General features: G+C 47.4%; 1 protein-coding gene and 1 long non-coding RNA gene across 5 annotated transcripts in view; both read right to left on the bottom strand.

Annotated features, from left to right (window-relative positions):
* LOC309354655 overlaps window positions 1-595 on the bottom strand; it is a 46,152-nt gene extending 45,557 nt beyond the window's left edge. Inside the window, exon 1 of the long non-coding RNA XR_014162368.1 lies at window positions 281-595. This is a non-coding gene — a long non-coding RNA (uncharacterized lncRNA). The remainder of the gene's footprint in view (window positions 1-280) is intronic.
* A 9,371-nt stretch (window positions 596-9,966) lies between these two features.
* Window positions 9,967-20,906, bottom strand: part of CLCF1 (cardiotrophin like cytokine factor 1) — a 51,625-nt gene continuing 40,685 nt past the window's right edge. For 2 of the 4 annotated variants that reach the window (XM_081922810.1, XM_081922811.1), the window contains exons 2-3: window positions 18,148-18,317; window positions 9,967-12,046 (exon numbers count right to left, since the gene is read on the bottom strand). In XM_081922810.1, coding sequence (XP_081778936.1) covers window positions 11,564-12,046; window positions 18,148-18,317 — 653 coding nt within the window. In that variant the 3' untranslated portion in view covers window positions 9,967-11,563. Of the gene's footprint in view, window positions 12,047-18,147; window positions 18,343-20,906 lie in introns of all 4 variants that reach the window. The other 2 variants (XR_014171198.1, XM_081922809.1) reach the window with 2 other exon arrangements.

A 20,906-nucleotide genomic window follows, 5' to 3' on the forward strand; every position in this document is an offset into this window, starting at 1 on the left:
TGCTCAGGAAAGACTTGTGTGAAGTGGGGTAAAGCAGAAGGGAGGCTGCTCAGACCCAAACACTTGGGCCACCACCTCCCTGTAGGCCTGAATGTACTCCTTCACTCTACATTTTATGTAATTTATTTCTTTTAGGATTGCATTCTGCAGTAAAATTGGTGGGAAGAGTTTAGTAATGAGGGGGACTTCCTATCTTACTCCTATGAAATAGGATTTTAAGATTATGCAGCTATCTAAAATAATTTAACCAAGTCCATATTCTCCGGCTCTTGTCACTCACCTGTGGGAAGGTCTCTGTGGAGAGAGCATGTGACCTGCGACTGAGGCCTTGAATGGTTTTCAGAATCCCCACAGTTCTCAGCCCCCTACTTAGGGGGGAAACTGGAATTTCTGGCAGGGGAAAAGGATTGCAAGGGTGATTCAGAGAAATTACATATCCACTCTCCATTTTCATTAAAACTAGAGTCAGATTACAGCAAGTAGTTGGCCAGACAAATTTATAATGTGGGGCTTGAAGAGGGAAGGGTCTCTGCTCCAGCAAAAAAAGAAAAGGTTAACAGAGTACTTAAGTCGAACAAGCATTTGCTTCCTCTATCCTTACCCCTCATGAAGCTACTATTCTGAGCACCCTTTAAAAAACTACATTTCCCAGGATTCTTTTGGAGGGGGGAGATCCTTAAAATGTGTAATGTGTGCACAGCCTTTCTCCTGGAAGCTTAATTTCCCAGATTTAAGATTATGATAGAAAATCTCTTTTATATAGTTGGTTTCTAACTTTATTGAAGTCAAGGATAAAAGGCTGCAAACTGAGTCTGAGGCTCTAACTCAGGGCAACTGAACATAACTCTCCCGTATGTTGTAGCAGTTGCTACCAGAATGCAGGATGAGGACCTGGGAGACGACCAGGGTTCAAATCCCCACTCTGTCATGAAAGTTCTATCTGACCCATGGTCAGCCACTGTCTCTCAGCCTGATCTACCTCACTGTGTGGTTGTGAGGATAAAAAGGGGAGAAGGAGAGCCATGTTTGCCACCTTGTGCCCCTCATTGGAAGATGGGATTTAAATGAAATCAATCAATCAATCAATCAATCAATCAAATACAAGACTTTTGTGTATAATAATGTTCCCTTCATGGAAAAACAGTCACCTGGCTGCTTCCTCGCTATCTCTGCTTTTGTCCACGCTGCATATTGGTTATACCAGGAAGGAAAATCCAGCTTGATCTGCTCTTGTCTCAGCAGAATAATCAGCAAATGAAGGGGTATTGTTCCATTTTTCAAAACAACCATATGAAGTTAAGCTTTTTCACCTGCCAGGAGTGCCATCTAAAGGGGGGGGGCTGAGGGACCTCCCCCCCCAAAAAAAAAATCAAGAGGGGGCCAGGGTCCCTCAGTATGTATTGGGAAAGCAGAAAAAAATAAAAATTCAAATCCTTCCTTGTTTTCAGGAAAGTGTGTCAAATCTTCACCAACAAAAAAACCCCAACTTGAGGTGTTTTACCATATGCATCCTAGAGATCTACGAGCAGACATTAATTGCATTTTATAAGTTTTATAGGAAAATTATTATGGGGAAAGATTTTCCTTATGTTCTGCAACAGGTTCAATGGTGCCTTCCGTTTCAAAATATGACTGAGAAAAAATATTTCTGGAAAGAACAAAAGAATGATGGAAAGCCTGTCCATCCCCCAAACAAAGCAATAAAAGTGTTTTTTGGAACTAGAGCACATAGTGTTAGTTTGTAATCTCCATTCCACAGTGTAGGATAAAGAGGGGCCTATGATAACCATAAGTGAACTGTTTTCAATGCCATATTTATTAATAAAATAAATGATGGTGCTTAGATACCCACAATTGCAAGTGGTGGTGGTATCCTTGATTTGTCTCCCATGATATGATAAATCGTTGGGCCATCCATTATTTGCCAAGTTAGACTGTGGCAATCATAACGGGACAACATGCACACGGGACTCTTGTGCTATATCACCCCAGGATTATAAAAAAAATAACATTTTTAAAAATAAACTATTAATTCAGCAACACAAAAAACATAGTTTTATCCAACTTGCCATGGATTTAAGGGACCAGTTTTTGCACACCCTTGTGAATCAACAAACGCATCAAAATAAGTGGGGAAATAACTGTTGTGGACGTCTAGCGATTGATGTAATATGTGATGTGGTGAAAACATTTTCAAAGACTCAAAGGATTAATGAAGTGCGCTTCTGGCCACCAGGTGTCGCTTTTGCCCCCATAAAATGCCACAGTCAGGCTCTATTTAAGCGGGCCATGAAAAATATTAAAAACTAGAATCTAGCTGTTTAATTTGTCTTCATCAACCAACATGAGGAGGGAAACTGTAAAGCTCAGATTACAGCTATACCTTAGGGTTTTCAAAATAAATCTAGGGCAAGGGCTGCTAACATGGGTAAGGACACTGGTTATTTTGCTTGTCATATCCGCTTTGAAAATAAATATCAATGTCTAGGTCCTATACTCAAGGCAGATGCTGTTGGTTTTCAGCTCCTATCAACCCCAGTCAGCATAGCCAGTGGTCATGGGTAATGGGATTTAGGGTCCAGGAATATCTGAAGGGTGACAGGTTAGCCATTCCTGCTCTAATTTTTTTTAAAGGGGCATTAGTAGTCAGCTTTCCCATGATGCAACTAGTACCCATCTTTAACTCACCATCACAATAATCACCTTAATATCCAGCTCATTCTAATGCATCAGTGAGGCGAATTTGTAATCTGAACATTAATTTTCCAGCTCCGACATGGGCAGGTACAGTTAGCTATAAAACTAAGATCTTGCCAAAGTCTCATGAGAGCTCACAGCGTTTATGAGATCTTGCTAGAATGTGCCGCTATGCAACTCAAGTGAGGAGGTGAGGGGGGTGGCATGTTCGCATTTCGCCTCAGGCAGTGAAACAGAATGTGCTGCCCCTGAAAACAAGGAGCTCTGATCCCCCAGAGGCAAAACCAACTGCTTCTAGATTTGTCCCCATCCTTCTCCATGCTGAATTCAACAATGACAATGCTGAAACTAAGGTGCCACCACCTCTAGACAGGTTGCAAGAAGGCAGGCAGGCAGCTGGGAACTACTTGGGGGCAGGCTGAGGCTGGAGGTGTGGCGCTCCATTTGCCCCAATAGACCAGGCTTCGCAGGATGGAAGAGGAACTAAATACTGCTTGGAGATTTCCTACTTTTGCCTTGATAGGATGGTACACTTCAGCCCTATTCATGGTGCAGCTTAGCACACAATTGATCTCAGCCTATGTCCATATCTCCCCCACTCCCTGAGGTCACATCTAGATAGATGACACAATAGGAAATGTACAATTGGACATCCCATGGGTTTTTTGAAAGGCCATTGCTGCTGCACGGCTGCCAGGTTCTGCAGCAGTGGAGGAAAGTGGGCTCCCCTCCACCCTAACACACACAGAGTGGGCTTTGAACCCATGCCTTGAGATTAAGAGTCTAATGCTCTACCAACTGAGCTATCCATCCATCCAATGCAATTTTCCCAGTTGAAGTCCTCCTAAAGTTGCTACGGCATTGCCCTGCCACTCTGTCTAGTTGCGCCTTTACTCACAGGGGCAAAACAACGCTGGGTTGACTCCAAAGAGTCTTTGATCAAACATAGGTTCCTGAATAATGCCTTCCCCAGAGCCCAATAAGTTTCCCACAAAGCACTGAAAATGGAGGATAAGGGGGCTGCCACTACAGCCATATAAAAATGCCTGTGGTTAGTACAGCCGCCGTGGAGACTGCCATTGACCAGGCCTTCGGTTAGCATTACAGCCTGCCTGGCTGTTGGACCAGTCCAGGGCAGACAACTGTAGGCAAGGGGTGGCTGTGGTTAGCTCAAGGTTGTTTCCTGGCCTCCTTCGTGGAGGCTTTGTCCCCTGCTGGGAATCAAGACTGAGTCAGTTTCTTTCCAGGGCAAGAAACTCCAGGAGACAAAGGCAAAGCAGGAGATTCTGACCCCAGATGCTGCCCCAGACTCACCCCTGGGAGTTAGGAATCCACTAGGGCATGAATCATCAGGCTGCCCCCCTACCCCACAAGGAGCAAGCGGGGTCTGGGAGAAAGGAGACCTGAACAAGTAGGACGGGGATCAATGCAGCCTCTCTAGCCCTCTCTCCCCCTTCACCCTCAGCCTTTCTCCAGCCTTCCTTTTATCCTTACGCTATGCAATGACTAATGTATTTTACTAGGCTCAGCTCCAGCTATGGGCTTCATTTTATGGAGCCATGGTGGAGGCCTGACCTGCTTTTATGAACCAAAATCCACATCCTTAGCTCTTGACTCAGAAAAAGAAGAATGCAATCCATTGGTTTCAGGGAAGAATGGCAAAGACCATTCTCAACACCCTCAGGCTCTCTTGGCCTATTTGCTATGGCCCAGGGCTTAAATCCTTTTAGCAGATGCAAATTTTGCCCAGCAGGGAGGCATAATTTTCATTTGTACATATTCATTAGGTGTAGCATCTCCTTTAAATGGTCTCTATTAACAGGTTGCCCTGTGCACCCCAAAAACATTTTGACATCTGAGGCAAACCGCAAAATGGCACCCCCATCCCCACTGGAGAAGAAGGGGTGAGTCAAGATCTAAATCAGGAACAGGGGGGAATAAAGATCTACATTGGGGTCTGCTGCTCTTATGGATCCTGCCACCCAAGGGGTTGCCTCATCTTGCCTTATCCAGCCCAGTTTGCCCTTCATTTTAGAGCACATATTCCAGCTGTAACAATACGTCTTATAGAGCACCAACTGTCTTGCTTTGATACTGGATCGAACAAACTTGCTCACTGACAGTGGTAGCATTCAGGAACCAGATTTGAATATCACAGGTTGGTTCCCATCAAAGTAGGGTTCGGCTGTTTTATTAGTGTATCCCAGTACCTTGACTCAACGCCAAGCACTATTTGTCAAGAAACTACAGGATCAGTTATGGGTTGTGGCTAATGTCGCGTGAAAGTGGCTACAAAAATTACCAAGGGGGAGTGTTATGTACTTGAGCTGAATCCTAGATCAATAGGATCCAGAATGCAGCAGTCTGATTGGTCTGCAGGAGCCACCCAATCCAGCTCCAGGTGGAAGTGAATCAGCGACCTGATTGGCCTGCAGGAGCAGCCAATCAGGCTCTTGGATGAAGTGAATCAGCAACCTGATTGGCCTACAGGAGCAGCCCGGAATTAGTCAATCATGTGAGGCCCATTGTGGAAATAATGTATATACATCTATTCTAGACCTTTTGGGGAAAGTTTCATTCATTGCTACTATGAGCTGAATAAAGAGCATGAAATTCACACTCGACTCTAAGTATATTTCAGGGAGGGCACTATGTGAGGAGTTAAGCAATAATGTAAACAGATTCTCAATGTTCCCTTAGGTTTCTCCCTCTGCTATCATTGCACCTTTCTGGCTATAACAGTCCTGATCAAAGCAGCTAGAAACTAAGTAGGCCATGAGGCCTCCCACCTCAAAAGGGTGCCTGAGTGGCCAGTAGCAAGGGGCATCTGAAGAAACCTCTTGGAAGTGAAGAGGTTGGGGTGATAACTTTTAGGGATGGGATTCTTGGTGGGAGCAGAGCCCTGTAGGTACAGAATGAGAAACTAGAGTAGGTGTTTGGGGAGGGGGAGAGGAAGAGAGGGATTGTAGATCTGGATAACTTTCTATCTGCCCCAACCCAAGGTGTAGAGCTAAACAAGAAAACCATCCAAGGGGAAATGAATTCTTAACTCAAGAAGAAGGCAGCTGCCACAAAAAAAGTTCCTGCACCATGAAGCAGGTGATAAGGAAGACTTGTGCATAACTACCCCAGGGAGGAAATCTGGAAGGAGGACTGGAGCAGGTTTGTTGTCATGCAGCAGCCTTAAAGAGGGAGATGCAGTGAAAATCATCTGGAGAGTTGCACAAGAGGAGCAGAGGCGCTATAGCCCAGCTCCTTTGACTGTCACAAGCAATGCATGTGATGGATGGAGAGAGTGGGGGGTAGACAGCGGACGAGCCAGAAGGTTGGGCTCTGTTCTCTCCCTGTTGAATGCTGCAGTGATCTCACCACAGCTGGAAAGGGGCCAAGCAGCCAACCTGGATGCTGAGACCCTCAAGTTATCTATCTCCGGGGGCTGTGGCTGGCTTCTCACAGTCTGTATTGTGCGGCACATTTTAAGAGGTGAGGCGTGGGAGGCCCTGCTAGTGACAGCAGGGGGGGGGGGAGTTCCTTGGAGCAAGGATCTTTCTGCCGTATTCTTGGCTCAGAGATGGGAGTAAGATCTACGGTGGCTGAGTAGGAGAGCAAGAAGGATGGAGCTGGAATCTGGAATCTGCAGTCCACCCTGGTTGTTGGTTCTTCTGGGTTTTTTTGTCAGCTGCTGAGACTGTCTCTTTCTCTGTTTATGGACTCCAGCAGCGTTTTATCGCCTTCATAGTGTGGCTCAGGAATAAGCTACCTTCCAACTGGTTGACATTCTCCCTGTTCTCTTGGTACTTCGGGGAAGAACAGTTTACCAAAAAGCAGCTGCTGGATGTTAAAAGTGCCCTCTGCACAGTTACCTTAGGACCACCACCACCCCAAGTTACAGAGAAAGGAAATGGGCACACATACATATATATATGTGTATATATGCCGTGTACGGTATATGTGACATAACCTTGAGACCCACTGCTACTCTTTCTCTTGAAATGGGCTGAGAGCAGAAGCTGCTTTCACCTTTGGTCCCTATGTAGAGTTAGGTAGCCAGGTTGCATTCAGGAGAAGTTTATGGTGAATCAGGCAAAGGGAGCCATCATCTCCTGCCTGTTCCTCTTTGCCGTCATCCCAGTTCCTTCTGCAATGCATATTCTTCTCCATCACACTCTGACCAGGAAGCCATGGCGGGCTGTTGTTGGTTGTTGCTCTTACTGTCTCTTGTGGAGGCCCCAGGTTCAGAATTAATTGTGTACTGCCTTGGATTATCTTTGGTGTCTTTCACTTATCCCTTTTTGAGCATTCAATCTGTTTTGTTTTAAGGGAGGTTTGGTGATAGCTGCATACACACCACACATTTAGAGCAAATAGCTTTCCCCCAAGAATCCTGGGAACTGTCATTTACCCAGCACAGAGCTATAATTCCCAGCACCCTTAGCAATCTACAATTCCCAGGATTCTTGGGCGGAGATGCCATGTCCCATCTTCATGTACCTCTCCATGAGAGGTCCAGAGAGTGGCAACACCTTTTCTGCACCAGTTCTCTGTTTGTGGAATGCTCTCCCCAGGGAGTTTCAGCTGGCTCCTTAATTATATTATTATTTATTATTATTATTTATTATTATTTATTAAATCTGTTTACCACCCTTCATCACAAGATCTCAGGGCAGTTCAAAGAATAATATACAAGATAAAAAACAAGTAAATAATTTAAATAAAAATAACATTATTTTGTTCCCACAGACACATTTAAAAGGCTGTGGAATATTAAACAGCTACCTCTGGTTGAAGAGGAATGTTTTCACCTGGCGCCTAAAATATATATAATGAAAGTGCCAGGCAAACCTCTCTGGGGAAAGCATTCCATAAATGGGGAGCCACTACAGAAAAGGCCCATTCTCGTGTTGCCACCCTCACGTGGAGGAGGCACACAAAGAAGGGCCTCAGATGATGAATGCAGAGTCTGAGACAGTTTATACACCTTTAGGGGCCAGGTGAAAATGTTCCTCTTCAACCAGGCCCTTGGCTAATTGACATCTGATGCCCTTATAAATGTGTTGTGGGAAGGGGAGATTATTTGTTTTTTGTTCCTATTTTCATGATATATGTTGTGGGTTTTTTTATATTGTAATTTTATGTTGTGAACCGTCCTAAGATCTACAGATTAAGACCAGTATACAAATTTAATTAATTTATTAACAATGTGCTTTAAATGTATAGCGTGTACGCTGGCAAAGTTATGTCAAAGCAACTGTTCTCCAATACTTTCCAGTGCATTTTCCTGTAGTTTTCCTTATCACAAAAAGTCTGATCGTTTGAGGAAGCCAGCTTGCTGCCACAACTTCTCAATAAACCGTAATTGCACCGTCTGAGTTTGCTGGCACGTCATTGAATCCCACCCAAAAACAGAGGTGGACATTAGGGCTCGCTCTTGCCTCGTGTGCTCAGCTGGAAATGGCCAAGATTGATTCTACAAGGATAGATGGCCAACAACTCTTATGCACAGAGACAGGATATCCTGGTTGTACTGCAATGGATGGAAAGCTACTACTGTGGTTCAAATTAGGAGGTGAACTTTCCCCCATCGCTGTGGTTCTGGAATCAGCAACGTGATGCCCATGGGACCCCAGAGGACTGTTGTAGCACCTGCTAGGCCACCTGCTCTGCTCCCCACCCCCCAAGATTAACACACATCCAAAACAGAATTAAAATTGTGTCCCTGTGTTGCTGCTCCAGCTGCTTGTGGCTCCTTGCTAGGTTTTTGTTGCACCTGTTCACTTCTGTTCTGCTTTAGAGGGCAGGTGGCCTTTGGATTGGTTGGAGGAAGAAAGATAAGGACCTGTGATGGTGGCGGTGGTAGCTGAAGTGTGTCTGTGTGTCCATGTCCTGAGGAAGGAAAGGTAGCAAGGGGAGGAGAGACAGAAAAGAGGTGGGGGTGTTGGGGGTGAAAAAAGAAGTCATGGGAAGGCAATAAAGGGGTAAGCCAGAGCGATGGATGAAGGGTGGGTGGAGCCTCAGGGGAGTAAAAAGACAGCAGATGGGGCCTGGGATGTAGGCAAAAGGAGGAATGTGTGTGTTGGGATGAATTTGGTGAATGCTTATAAATGAGTGGGTGGTGTGCGGAATGTGTGTACAGGGGGAAGGGATTCACAAAAGAGAGTTTTGTCATTAGTCACTATCCCATGGCAGCCATTTTGGGGTGTGGAGCCCACAGGTTTTTTAAAAAGAACACCACCACAATGTACCCACAAATCCAGGCTACAGCTTCCACTGTCTTTGTGCTGGAGCCCATGTTCTCCTTTTCATTTATTTTAGGACATAAAATGGGAAGGGAAGGAGATGGATAGGTTCTGGGGCCAATGCAATAATCCTGTAAATTGAGCTTCTCCCATCTACATCATCGCTTTTGGGGGCAAAGTGAGTAACCCAGGATTTGTTTGGCTTAAAGGAGATGGCACACTGTGTGTTTCATGACCCCGGCCTTCTTGTTGCAGGGGTGGGGTGAGGAGATTTCACCCCTCCCATACCCAAGAATCTCCTGAGGTCTCTGCTGACTCTACAGAGAGGAGGAGCAATGTACTGCTCTCTACTTAATTAGTCAAGTGAGTGAGTCTCTGTGTGTGAGAGAGAGAGTCAGTCAGTGTGTCGGAGAGTGAGTGCAAGAGATAGTATTTAGAGATAAGATTGCTGCTAAGAGCAGCTGCAGGCACTCAGAGTAGCATTGATGTATGCTCAGAATATTTAGCTCTGTATATAGTTTGTATTATAGCTGTAGTTATAGAATAAAAGAAGATACTTTACAGAGCTGCTCTCCAAGTGGTTTATACTCTGCAAGACTCTGCAAAACGCTGCTGCGCAACGACTGCATTATTGAGACAGTGAATCCGGTGCTCTCAGCTCCAAGCTGTGAGTCCACAGCACTGTGACCAGTTCCTGTGGGAAAGGAGGTCTCTGGCAGTGCTACCCAGCTCGCCTAGCCCAGTCGGGGCTGTAGTGCATGAGTCCAGTTGGTACACTGGCTCAAGGGCGATGCTGACATGGGGAACCTGTGGCTCTCTGGAGGTTGTTGGACTCCATCTCCCATTAGTCCCCAGATCATAAGCCCAATGAATGATGGGAATTGTAGTCCTACAACTGGGGGCACTAGGTACAAAACCCAGTTGAAGGAAGGTATTTGAATGCACACAGAAAGTTTGTTTACTGCGTATAAAAGAAGATCTGCCCAGAGAATGCTCTGCAAAGAAACAAATAAGGCCAGCATAGCTCCTGGAGAAAGCCTTTTATTTGTTAATACAAGAATAGAAATTCTGCAATAAATACAATCTAATAAATAACATCTGAAAATAAATAAATATTAATACAGACAAACTGAGAATAACACAACCTGACAGTGGGGAAGGGGGCAGAAGGAGAGGGGAGGGGAGAGAGAGAGAGAGACCTATGGACTGGGCCACCTATGGGAAACTCCTCCCCTTGTCCTTTGCTGGTGACAGTAAACCGCACAGCCTCACTAGGCCCGCCTGCCACAGTGGGGAGGGAGAGGTACAGGCAGGCGGAGACCACTGCTGGGGCTGGCTAAGAAGATGTCCCTGTCGTGGGCAACTCTGCTGCAGCTTTTGGCTTTGATGAATGATAGGGGAGCCTCTTGAGTTGACCACTGCAAAAGAGAGAGAAAAAGGCTGAAAGCTTGCCAGTGCCTGCATTAAACCATATCCCTTATGTTTCATGCCTCATTGCAACGCCTATTCAGAGTCCCATTTTGCCCTTGCGGGGTGAGGTTGCCTCTAGAGCAGGGGTAGGGAACTGCCAGCCTGCAATCTTCCAGCCCCACCTGCTGCCTAGCTGATCAGGAATCAAGGGAGCAGGCCTGGGACACTGCTCTCTTTCTTGTTGCTCATCTGTTCCTCAGTCAGGAGGAGACTGCAGGGTGGGGAGGTTGTGCGTGTTTGCAGCGCAATGTGCATGCATGTGTCTGAGAAAGAGTGTGGGGCAGCCCCCTTTGCAGCCCACCACTCATCTGCCACCCAATCTCCTGAGCAGCTGGTGGATAGAGATGAGACTGCAGAGAGGGAAGTTCTCTGCATGCATGTCTGTGGACATGTGTGTGTTGGGGGGTGAAAGATGGCATAAGGTATCTCCACCTGCTGCAAGCTCTGGCTCTGTCTGCTTTGTTTTTGGCGTCTGGAAGAATTAACCAGGTGGGGAGGTGACCCCCCAGCTTCAGGAAGGTTCCCCACCCCTGCTGCAGAGTTCATGGCCCGAAAGGAAGGCCAGAGCTGTGCATCATCTTGAGCCAGTGGGTTTGATCAGAGGCAGGTTTGTGGGAAGTAAACCCCTTCGTAAGCACCTAATTGGCACAATCCTCTATGAGAAAGAGAGAGAGAGAGAGAGAGAGAGAGAGAGAGAGAGAGAGCGCACAAGCAGGAACCCAGGCTCTGGGGGAGCTCCATTTAAGGAGAGCAGAGTGCCAGAGGTGGAGGCTGCCAGATGTTTGCTGCCCTGCAGCCAGGGCTTTATTGCTCATCACTGGGGTGGGAGGGAGCAGGGCTTTTCCTCTGATCCTGGAAAATTAATGGCCCCCTCTGGGAAGAACAAGAGAAAGGCAGGCCACTAAGACGGCGGAGGAAGGAAGGGAAGGAAGAAACAGATAGGTGTGGGTTTGCTCACCTAGAGGCACGGCTTCATAATAGAGAGCAGTGCAGCACCATGAAGGTGTGGCAGCAGGAGTCAGGTTGGAGGTGGGTTGGAGGTGGAGAGGGGCAGGCAGGCTGTGGGTTCGGGGGGGGGCTCTGGAAAGCCCTTGGCCTTGAGGGGCAGGTATGACGTCAGTGGACGAGGCGAAGGCAGAGAGGCTGGTGAAGGGCAGGGCTCAGAAGCCCCTGCTCTCGAGGTGCAGCATAACAGCAGAAGGGGGCACCCTCTTGCGCAGCCTGTTGAAGTCCTTGGCCGAGCGCCACAGCCAGGTCTGCAGCTCCTTGAGCAGCCAAAAGTCGTCCATCTTGCGCAGGAACTGGCTGCGGAGCGGAGGCGTACCATCTGTCGGCGTCGGTGGAAGCTGGTAGCCCAGGGAAGCCATGATGCCGGCGATGGAGCCCAGAAGCCCTTGCAGGCTGGCGCGGAAGTGTGCGAGGCTGTGGCGCAGGGTGGGCATGGCGACTGGGGATTTCCCATCCATGGTGCTCAGGTAGCACAGCAGGTGGCTGTAGGCCTGGTAGTTGGCTGCCAGCCGGGCATTGTCATTCAGGCTGTGCCATTCCTGAAAGTCCACGGTGGCGCTGGGCACAGCCTCTGCCCCGATTAGCCGGGGAGGATCAAAGTCCGGCTCATTGAAAGGTGGCCCCAGGTAGCTGAGCTGAGGGTGGAAAGACAAGCGGGTGGTTAGACATGCTTATTATACGGGAGTAGCGCAGTTGCACATACCATTCCACTCATCCTTTCCACAAGCTCTTCCTCCTGCTCCCACTCAGTGAGGCGGTGAGGTATGGCAGTATGAGAGCGAGCAATTTTAATTCCTTAGCGATATGCACAACAACACCAGGCATGAGTGCACACTGACATCCTTTATTAGTCTGAACAGCTGCATTTTGTATGTGTGCCCGGTGCATGCAAATATTATGGGATCCACTGACATGCTGATTATCTCCTTTTTACCCGGTGACATATTGCGACTGCAGCACGGTCAGATAGGCACTTAGTGAGAGATCCCTGCTTTGCCCTGAATATTCTGGTAGACACACGCAAACACACACACACATTTATTCACACCCGCTTGCCCTGCTAAGCTGCGTTCCTGGGATTCCCCGCCCCACCCCCCTCTGCCAGCATTGGTGCCCTGAGGGGCAGCAGGATTGCCCAGGCAGCGGGGTGAGCGGGTGGGGTGAAGCACAGAGCGGAAGGGAGGTGTGTCAAAGCCCGCGGCTGTGTGAACAATCTGACAAGCTCAGGAGACAAATTAATTTCCTCTGTGTCGCCCGGGGGCAAGTAGGGACGGGTTCTCCCCAAACAACACGCCAGCAGAAACCAACTCACAGAGCAGGCTGGGACGTGGCCAACGCCATGAGACCAGTGGGGGGAGGAAAGCTGAAGCATGACTTCTCTAATACTTAAAGGGCCTGGACTTTAAGATCAAAGAAAGGAAGTGGGTTTTTTCTTTTCTTTTAGACAGCCAGTGTGGTGTAGTGATGAGAGCAGTGGGCTGGGACCTGGGAGACCAAGGTTCAAATCCTGACTCAGCCAGGAAGCTCCTTGGGTGACCTTGGGGCCAGTCACTCACTCTCAGCTGAACCTACCACACAGGGCTGTTGGGAGGATGAAACAGGGAAGTGGTGAACTATGCATGCCGCCTTGTGCTCCTGTGAGGAAAGGCAGAATTTAAATGCAATGAGTAAATAAGAATAAGCAAAGAAGATGGCGTGAGGCAGCCAGATGGGAAGCTAATTGGGAGACCTGTTACTGAAGAATCTAAAGAGGGTTTGTGTGGGCCTTCAGCACACAGGCTTGCCTTTCCCATTTTGCCTTTTCTTGTGGGGCTTAATACAGACAGTGGCCTTCAGGCAAGCCAAGGACCTTGGGCCAGCATGTGCACTGCCTGTAGCCATGCTGTTGTCCTTAAGTGCTCAAAAGGAATGAATTCTATCCTCACATTCACCCCATCCCACCAGTGAATCTCAAAAAGATTTCAAAATGATATTTTGGGTTCTTTTAATTTGGGTGCATTTTTTTGTTTATTTGTTTGTTTTGCTTCTGAGCCTTCATTCATTTGTTTATTACGTTCTTATCCTGCTTTTCAGACAATGATGGTCTCTGAAAGCAGCTCACATCAATAAGAGAGAGAGAGAGAGAGAGAGTAGAGAGAGAGAGAGAAGTCCCACCAATAGTAAAAACACAAATTTTAAAAGACAAGACTTCAAAGTGCAGGTTGCAGTCAAGCTTTTCTTACAAACAAGTTGTTTCTATGGGCAAAGGAAGGAACGGTCTCTTGAAGGAGAGTGCATTGGCTCTCAGGCTTCCCTGAGCATCAGTACGGAACTGCTAAAAGTGAGCCACAAGGTAAGCTTTGCTGAAAGTGTTGGGTGGGAGCAAGGAGAAGGGAATACAATGCAACTGAAATTTGGGCAGCAACAGCAGCAGTGCTCAAAAGGATTCTGCCTGAATGCTCTCTTCTGGACACTAGAGTTTTGCTCTGTATTAAATTTTAAGATGGGTAGGTACCAAAATTATGTTTCAAGGTTATTAAAAAAATATGCCAGGAAACACTAAGGCCAGGTTCCTGTAGAAATTATGGGGTGGGGGATTGTTTGCTTTTTACCATTTATTCTGTTTCATCTACTCTTGAGAAGGATCAAAAAGTGACTATGGGAATCTCTTAGTTTTCTGAGATTTTATCAGGCATTGTTGATATATATATATATTCGAACTTATCTTTGAAGCTGTATGGGCTAGAAAATTGGTTTTCTGTTGTTGTTGTTTTAAAAGATTAGAAAGCAGAGAATTCTCAGGAACTGCAAATCATATATTTGCACAGAGCTGCTGAAATTCACACCACCCTTGTTGTAAGGTCTGGCCTAGACAGTGGTTGTCCATGGTCCCAGCTAGAGATGCCGCTGGACTTAGTGCTGGGAGCACAGAAAGGAAAGGCAGGCACTTCCCCCCCTTGCATGTGCTCATGCCCACCACAGCAGATGATGGCCAAATCCTGCAATCCTCACTATTGACCCAGCAAACAAGCAGGCAAGGACCACTGCAGGTTGAAAACACCTTGGGCCTTCCTACTTTGGAGATTTGATGCACTTGAACGGCACATCCAATCCCCCAAATAAGACCCATGCAGCTGTGACCCCAGTGTTCCTCAGCTGTCAAGATGTTTTATTTCATTTCCCCCCAGCTGTTTGAATAGCCTTCTCTGTCCACAGCTTACATCGCCACATATGGGAGCAGCTTTGCTTCAGTAGAAATCCCTTGGCAGAAATTTCACAACATCCCTCAAGAAGCAGCCAACAAGACAGCACAATTGACTGGTTTCCTTTTTCTATACTGATACAGAAGCCCCGGGGCTATGCGGCAGTGCGCATGCGGGCACATGGGTGTGCATTTCCTGTCCTGCTGAGTCAGATTGCCAATCATTTTGCACCAGTGAATGCCAACCTACTTACGGGAACACTGAAGGTAAGGAGGCAACCATCAGGACGTACAGAGAATATGGGAATCATAATGAAATGCAATGGTTGCATATGCTATTATATCAGGCCTACGCAGTGCTAAATTTTAAGCTGGAGCTCTGATAGTGGAGAAGGCCTGATTTCTGCTGGAAATAGCATAACCTCCAATGGTAGCCGATGCAGTCCTCCCTAGCCTTAATCTCCTTAAGCCATGAGAAGATTCCTTTTATTACTGCCCCAGTTCCTCTCCCGGCATCTCTACAGAATAGCCTCTCCCTGTTAACGTCTGGCTCCCTCCAAAGATAGGCAACTTCTTAACAGTAACTTCTTATTTCAACAAAAGGGCTCAACAATTCCAACCCCTGTCTTTCTCCAAAAAATGTTTGTAAGGAGATTTGTGTTCTTTACACATTCTGGATCTTTGAGCACATGAGCCCCGTGAAAAGAAAAGTATGGGCCTTTCAAGCCTGCATGAAGGGACACATTTTTTGTCCGTCAAATGGAAATGGGATGGGCTCCTAAAAACCATAACCTCAAGAGGTAGGACTGCTCTATCCAAAGGAACCACAAATGTTCCAAAGCATCACAAATCTGCAGCTACCTCTCTTTTAAATCAGAACCAGTGAGGGCAGTGAAGGTCCTGTGTGAGTGTCTGGAGGCGGTTGGAGGATGGATGGCGGCTAACAGATTGAGGTTGAATCCTGACAAGACAGAAGTACTGTTTCTGGGGGACAGGAGGCGGGCAGGTGTGGAGGATTCCCTGGTCGTCATTTTGGACTCACAGCTGTCCATGGAGGCACAGGTCAAATCTGTGTCCAGGGCAGCTGTTTACCAGCTCCATCTGGTACACAGGCTGAGACCCTATCTGCCTGCGGACTGTCTCGCCAGAGTGGTGCATGCTCTGGTTATCTCCCACTTGGACTACTGCAATGCACTCTACGTGGGGCTACCTTTGAAGGTGACCCGGAAACTACAACTAATCCAGAATGCGGCAGCTAGACTGGTGACTGGGAGCGGCCGCCGAGACCATATAACACCGGTATGTTTCCGAGCACAATTCAAAGTGTTGGTGCTGACCTTTAAAGCCCTAAACAGCCTCGGTCCAGTATACCTGAAGGAGCGTCTCCACCCCCATCATTCTGCCCGTACGCTGAGGTCCAGCGCCGAGGGCCTTCTGGCAGTTCCCTCATTGCGAGAAGCAAAGCTACAGGGAACCAGGCAGAGGGCCTTCTCGGTAGTGGCGCCCACGCTATGGAACGCCCTTCCAGCAGATGTCAAAGCGATAAACAACTACCTGACATTCAGAAGACATCTTAAGGCAGCACTGTTCAGCGAAGTTTTTAACGTGTGATATTTTACTGTACTTTTGGTTTTTATGGAAGCCACCTAGAGTGGCTGGGGAGGCCCAGCCAGATGGGCGGGGTATAAATAATAAATTATTATTATTATTATTATTATGATATCTCATGAAGGGTTAGATTATTGCCTCTATAGGAATTCACCCTTAACTGTCCTCATAGGAAGGTGAAGACAGATGAAACATTGACCTGATCCAAACTATGATTTAGCACATACGTGTGAGCATGCTGGCTCTTGGAGAGGAGATTGTGGCTCCTTTGCTCTTCCTCTGGTCCTGCTGCCGCCAGCTAAGTCATGGTTTGGCTTAGCAAGTTGTCCAAAGCCAGGCTTATGGTTTATCTTCCTCCAGATGAACCATGAGCTTTAACATGCTAATTGTGCATTTAGGCCCCCACCTAGTGGCCTGGGTGTAGCAAGGATTTTTTTGGTGGGGGGAGTTGTTGAGCTTTTTGGGGGAGATCACGGTTAAAAAAACAAAAACTCCAAAAAGAGGGCATTATGGTGGGCAGGCTTTTGTTAGAGGGGCAGGCTTCTGCTTGATGGGCGGAAATTTAGTTAATTACCAGTAAGTATTTTTAATGCTTTTCAATACAGTGGCTCATTATGGGAATGATGTGTTATAACTGGGGGCCCCTGTTAGAGAATGTTGTTCCAGTTGATGTTGTGGCACACAGGAAGGCAACAAATAAGATGGACATAAGGTAAAGGTAAAGGGACCCCTGACCATTAGATCCAGTTGTGACCGACTCTGGGGTTGTGGAGCTCATCTCGCTTTATTGGCCGAGGGAGCCAGTGTACAGCTTCCAGGTTATGTGGCCAGCATGACTAAGCCGCTTCTGGCGAACCAGAGCAGCGCACAGAAAACACCGTCCTACCTTCCCACCAGAGCGGTACCTATTCATCTACTTGCACTTTGACGTGCTTTCGAACTGCTAGGTTGGCAGGAGCTGGGACCAAGCATCGGGAGCTCACCCTGTCACAGGGATTTGAACTGCCGACCTTCTGATTGGCAAGCCCTAGGCTCTGTGGTTTAGACCACAGCGTGGGTCCACTTCTTATTTTACCTATGGGGATCCAGGCTTCTCAATTTTGTGTTTAAAAAAGGAAGCTTCTTGAACCCAGATATGCTGGAAAATATGAGCCTCTACACTTTCCCATACCCGAACCAAATCAATACCTTGGTTTCACTCTTGTGACTGCTCTTGATGAATGCTCAGTGCCAGGGAACGCAGCCAAGGGGTAGGGCTTGGAATGCCAGGTAGGCCAGGGAGCAGGGATGCCATGCAGATAGACGAGGGTCTGCCCCCAGTCTCTGCTCTCCACGCAGCCGGGCGTTTCCCTGGCGAGTTCTGACAGACAAGGCCTCACCTCACCCCAGCAAGAGATGCACAACAGATTGTAAACAGGGAGACTCCACCGGTGCCTGAAGGCAGGGAGGGGGAAGCATTTCAGATATTCTGCCAAGTGAGGGCCATGGCTGGGGAAAGAGCCGTATTTTAGCTATTCACCATGCAGAAGGAAATTTCGGGGTGGGGGTGGCGTGTTTTGCAGATGGTGTTGTTAAGAGGGATTCATGCAGGCAGTTTAAAGTCTTAGAATGTCTGCCTGCATGAATCCCTTCCCCACATACTGAGCGGAGGCAGATGCTGTCGCCTGTTGATACACTCCTCTTTGCACTGAGCTTTTGGGATTAAAGTTATGCATGTGCCTGCAATCCACTGGATTCTCAACTCGGTAGAGAGAGAAACGCAGCCTGACCTCACCTAGCGACAGAGACATCAGAGATGAAAGAGACAGTGAAGCACAGTTTACAGAGAGGGAATAGAGTCTGGGCAGGAAGAGGAAGAAGAAAGGGCACGCAAGGGAAGGGAGAGCTGTTTCCTACTAAGTTGCTCAACTCAGTAGTCCCCAACCCTCTCCAAGCTTCTACACTCACATAAGTAGCCGCAAGCGAGTGCAGCTGGTGTTCCAGGTAGCGAGTAAGGTCGTACGTCTGCTGGATGGACTGTCTGGTGGTTGTCACTTGGTCCGTGCTGTTCAGTGCAGGCACCACAGGCAGGTTCCAGAGCGTGGCACACAGGAAGGCAAGGATCCCCCACGAATCTCCTGCAGGGAGCACACTTGTAAGGAGCTGTGGGCGAAGGGAGCACTGTGACAGGGGGAGCAAAGCCTGCATCGCCCATTCCCACCTCACACCACCATTCCCAGGAGAAGACACAGGGACAAAGTGCTCAACGCAGCCTGCTTCTATAGCCCAGTTCATATAAAAATATATACCCCAACATTTATTGCATAGTCCAAAGACGGCAGTTCAGACCTCCAAAGAACTTGGCTGAGAGTTGTCCAGGGTTTTGATGCTGGCCCCACCTTGGATAACAACAGGGACAAAGAGAAGGAGGAAACTACAAAAAGGACTTTGCCATTATCCCCACCACCACACCCTTTGCCCAGGGCCAGAGCAGCCTTGTTCTCTTCATGTAAACAAGATGGTTCCAACTGCCCTCTAACCACTACCAACTCATCAGAAACTTTTGTTGTTTTTCAATCCACAGTCTGATCCCATTCATCATGCCAGTAGAAATAAGACAAACTTTCATCATGACCGTGGCAGGGCAGAAAGGGTTAACTTCTCTCCCTCCCCACCACCCAAATGGCTTCTATTAGCATTTACATTACAGAAAGTGTGCATGTTAACTGCATTCACACAACTGATGCTATATCTAGGTTGGACCCCAAAGAACGATGGGAACTGGAGACAAGGGTCATCAACCTGGTTCAAGGCAAATAGGCCACACATAATACAGTCGTACCTTGGTTTTCGAACAGCTTCGTTCTCAAATGTTTTGGCTCCCGAACACCGCAAACCTGGAAGTTACTGTTCTGGTTTGCTAACTGCTTTTAGAAGCCGAATGTCTGACAGGGCTTCTGCTGCTTCCGATTGGCTGCAGGACCTTCCTGCAGCCAATCAGAAGTTGCACTTTGGTTTCCGAATGTTTTGGAAGTTGAATGGACTTCCAGAACGGATTCCATTCAATTCCAAGGTATGACTGTACCTGTTTTTCCACAGGCCCCTCCCCACCAGCATTCACTGCTGTAGATGCATAATGCAGGACCCTGGATGGCAATGAGTCATTCTATGGATCTTTACTAACCACACCGTGAAAATTTAGATTTGGGGCAAGAGACTATTTTTGTGGCAGGACATGGCCAATGCTTTAGGTCAGGGATGGAGAGCCTGTTGCCTTCCAGATGTCATTAGCCTACAACTCCCATCAGCCCCATCCAGCATGGCCAACAGGGAATGATGGGAATTGTGGTCCAACAACATCTGGAGGGCATCAGGAGCCATACCCATGCTATAGGCAAGTGGAGCAGGCTGGTGGGAGAGTTTAGGTTGGCGATAAAGTTCATTGCTACATGTGTAATATCTAACTGCACCTGCTTAGTAAATATAGTATCTGTTTTCACATTATGTGTACAGGTTAGGGGACTGCACTGAGTACATAAACAGAATATCAACCCAAGCTGGAGTTTTTCTCCCTAACTTTTAATTTTTTTAGGCCAAAGCAATGCTGTTTGAATTTTGTAATTCTGAATATCAAAGCATTTTGAGAGTGAGATGCTGGGTTACAATAGATGAGGAGAAATATATGGCGGTGAGGACATGTATGTGGCTGAATATGCTCAGAAACTGAAGACATGGGGAAAAAACATGGATTTCCACATTTCTTTTGTGGGAACTAAGTATGGCTTCTTCGTTTGACTTCCCCAGTCTGTCAGATGCTGAAGCTTCTGTGTCTGTCTTCTGATTCCAGCAGGCCAAGGCTGGGAACGTGGTTGTGCCTGCATAGCCACCACGGAAGCCTACCCCATAATTCATGCCAAGGCCTCCCACTTGTGATGATTCACCCATGAAACACGCAGCCCGGCCCTGGCCACTTGCGCTTCATTAAAGACTATCCCGCGGCATTTTCCTGCTTGCACCACGCCCAGCCCCAGCCCAGACGATTCCATCCTGCTTCAGTGCTTCCGCTGTTCTTCCCACTGGGGATGAGGCCCGCCCATTCCCTCTCCTACGCACTTTGCACAATTCAACCCTTTTCTTCCCTACAGATTCCTTTACGGTCAACAACAAGAGCCTAAAGGGCAGGTGCTCCCAACCAGCAGGGGGCTCTAGTGAATGCGTCTTCATGGGGAAGCTATTAAACAACCTATGGCCTTTTAAACGTGCTTTAAAAAAATAATAATAATGTGACACATTTGTGTTTTTATGTTGTAAACATATGTGAACTTTGGATGAAGGACAGTAGATAAATTTATTATATAATACAGTCGTAGCTCGGAAGATGAATTGAATCCATTCCGGAAGTCCGTTTGAGTTCCAAAACATTCAGAAACCAAGGCACAGCTTCCAATTGGCTGCAGGAAGCTCCTGCAGCCAATCAGAAGCCACGCTGGACATTCCGGTTCCAAAGAATGTTCGCAAACCGGAACACCCGCTTCCGGGTTTGCGGCATTCGGGAGCCAAAACGTCCGAGTTCCAGGGCGTTCGGCTTCCAAAGTACGACTGTACAATATATAATACAGTATCTTCAAAATGGTTGTCCTTCCCACTTGCTCCACTAGGCAGGAACATGCAAATGGAGCTGTTGTTAATTTCTAAATCACAATAGTAGTTATAACTTTTAAAATCAT

Source organism: Podarcis melisellensis, assembly GCF_964234715.1.
Source record: "Podarcis melisellensis genome assembly, chromosome: 1".
NCBI classification, from domain to species: domain Eukaryota; kingdom Metazoa; phylum Chordata; class Lepidosauria; order Squamata; family Lacertidae; genus Podarcis; species Podarcis melisellensis.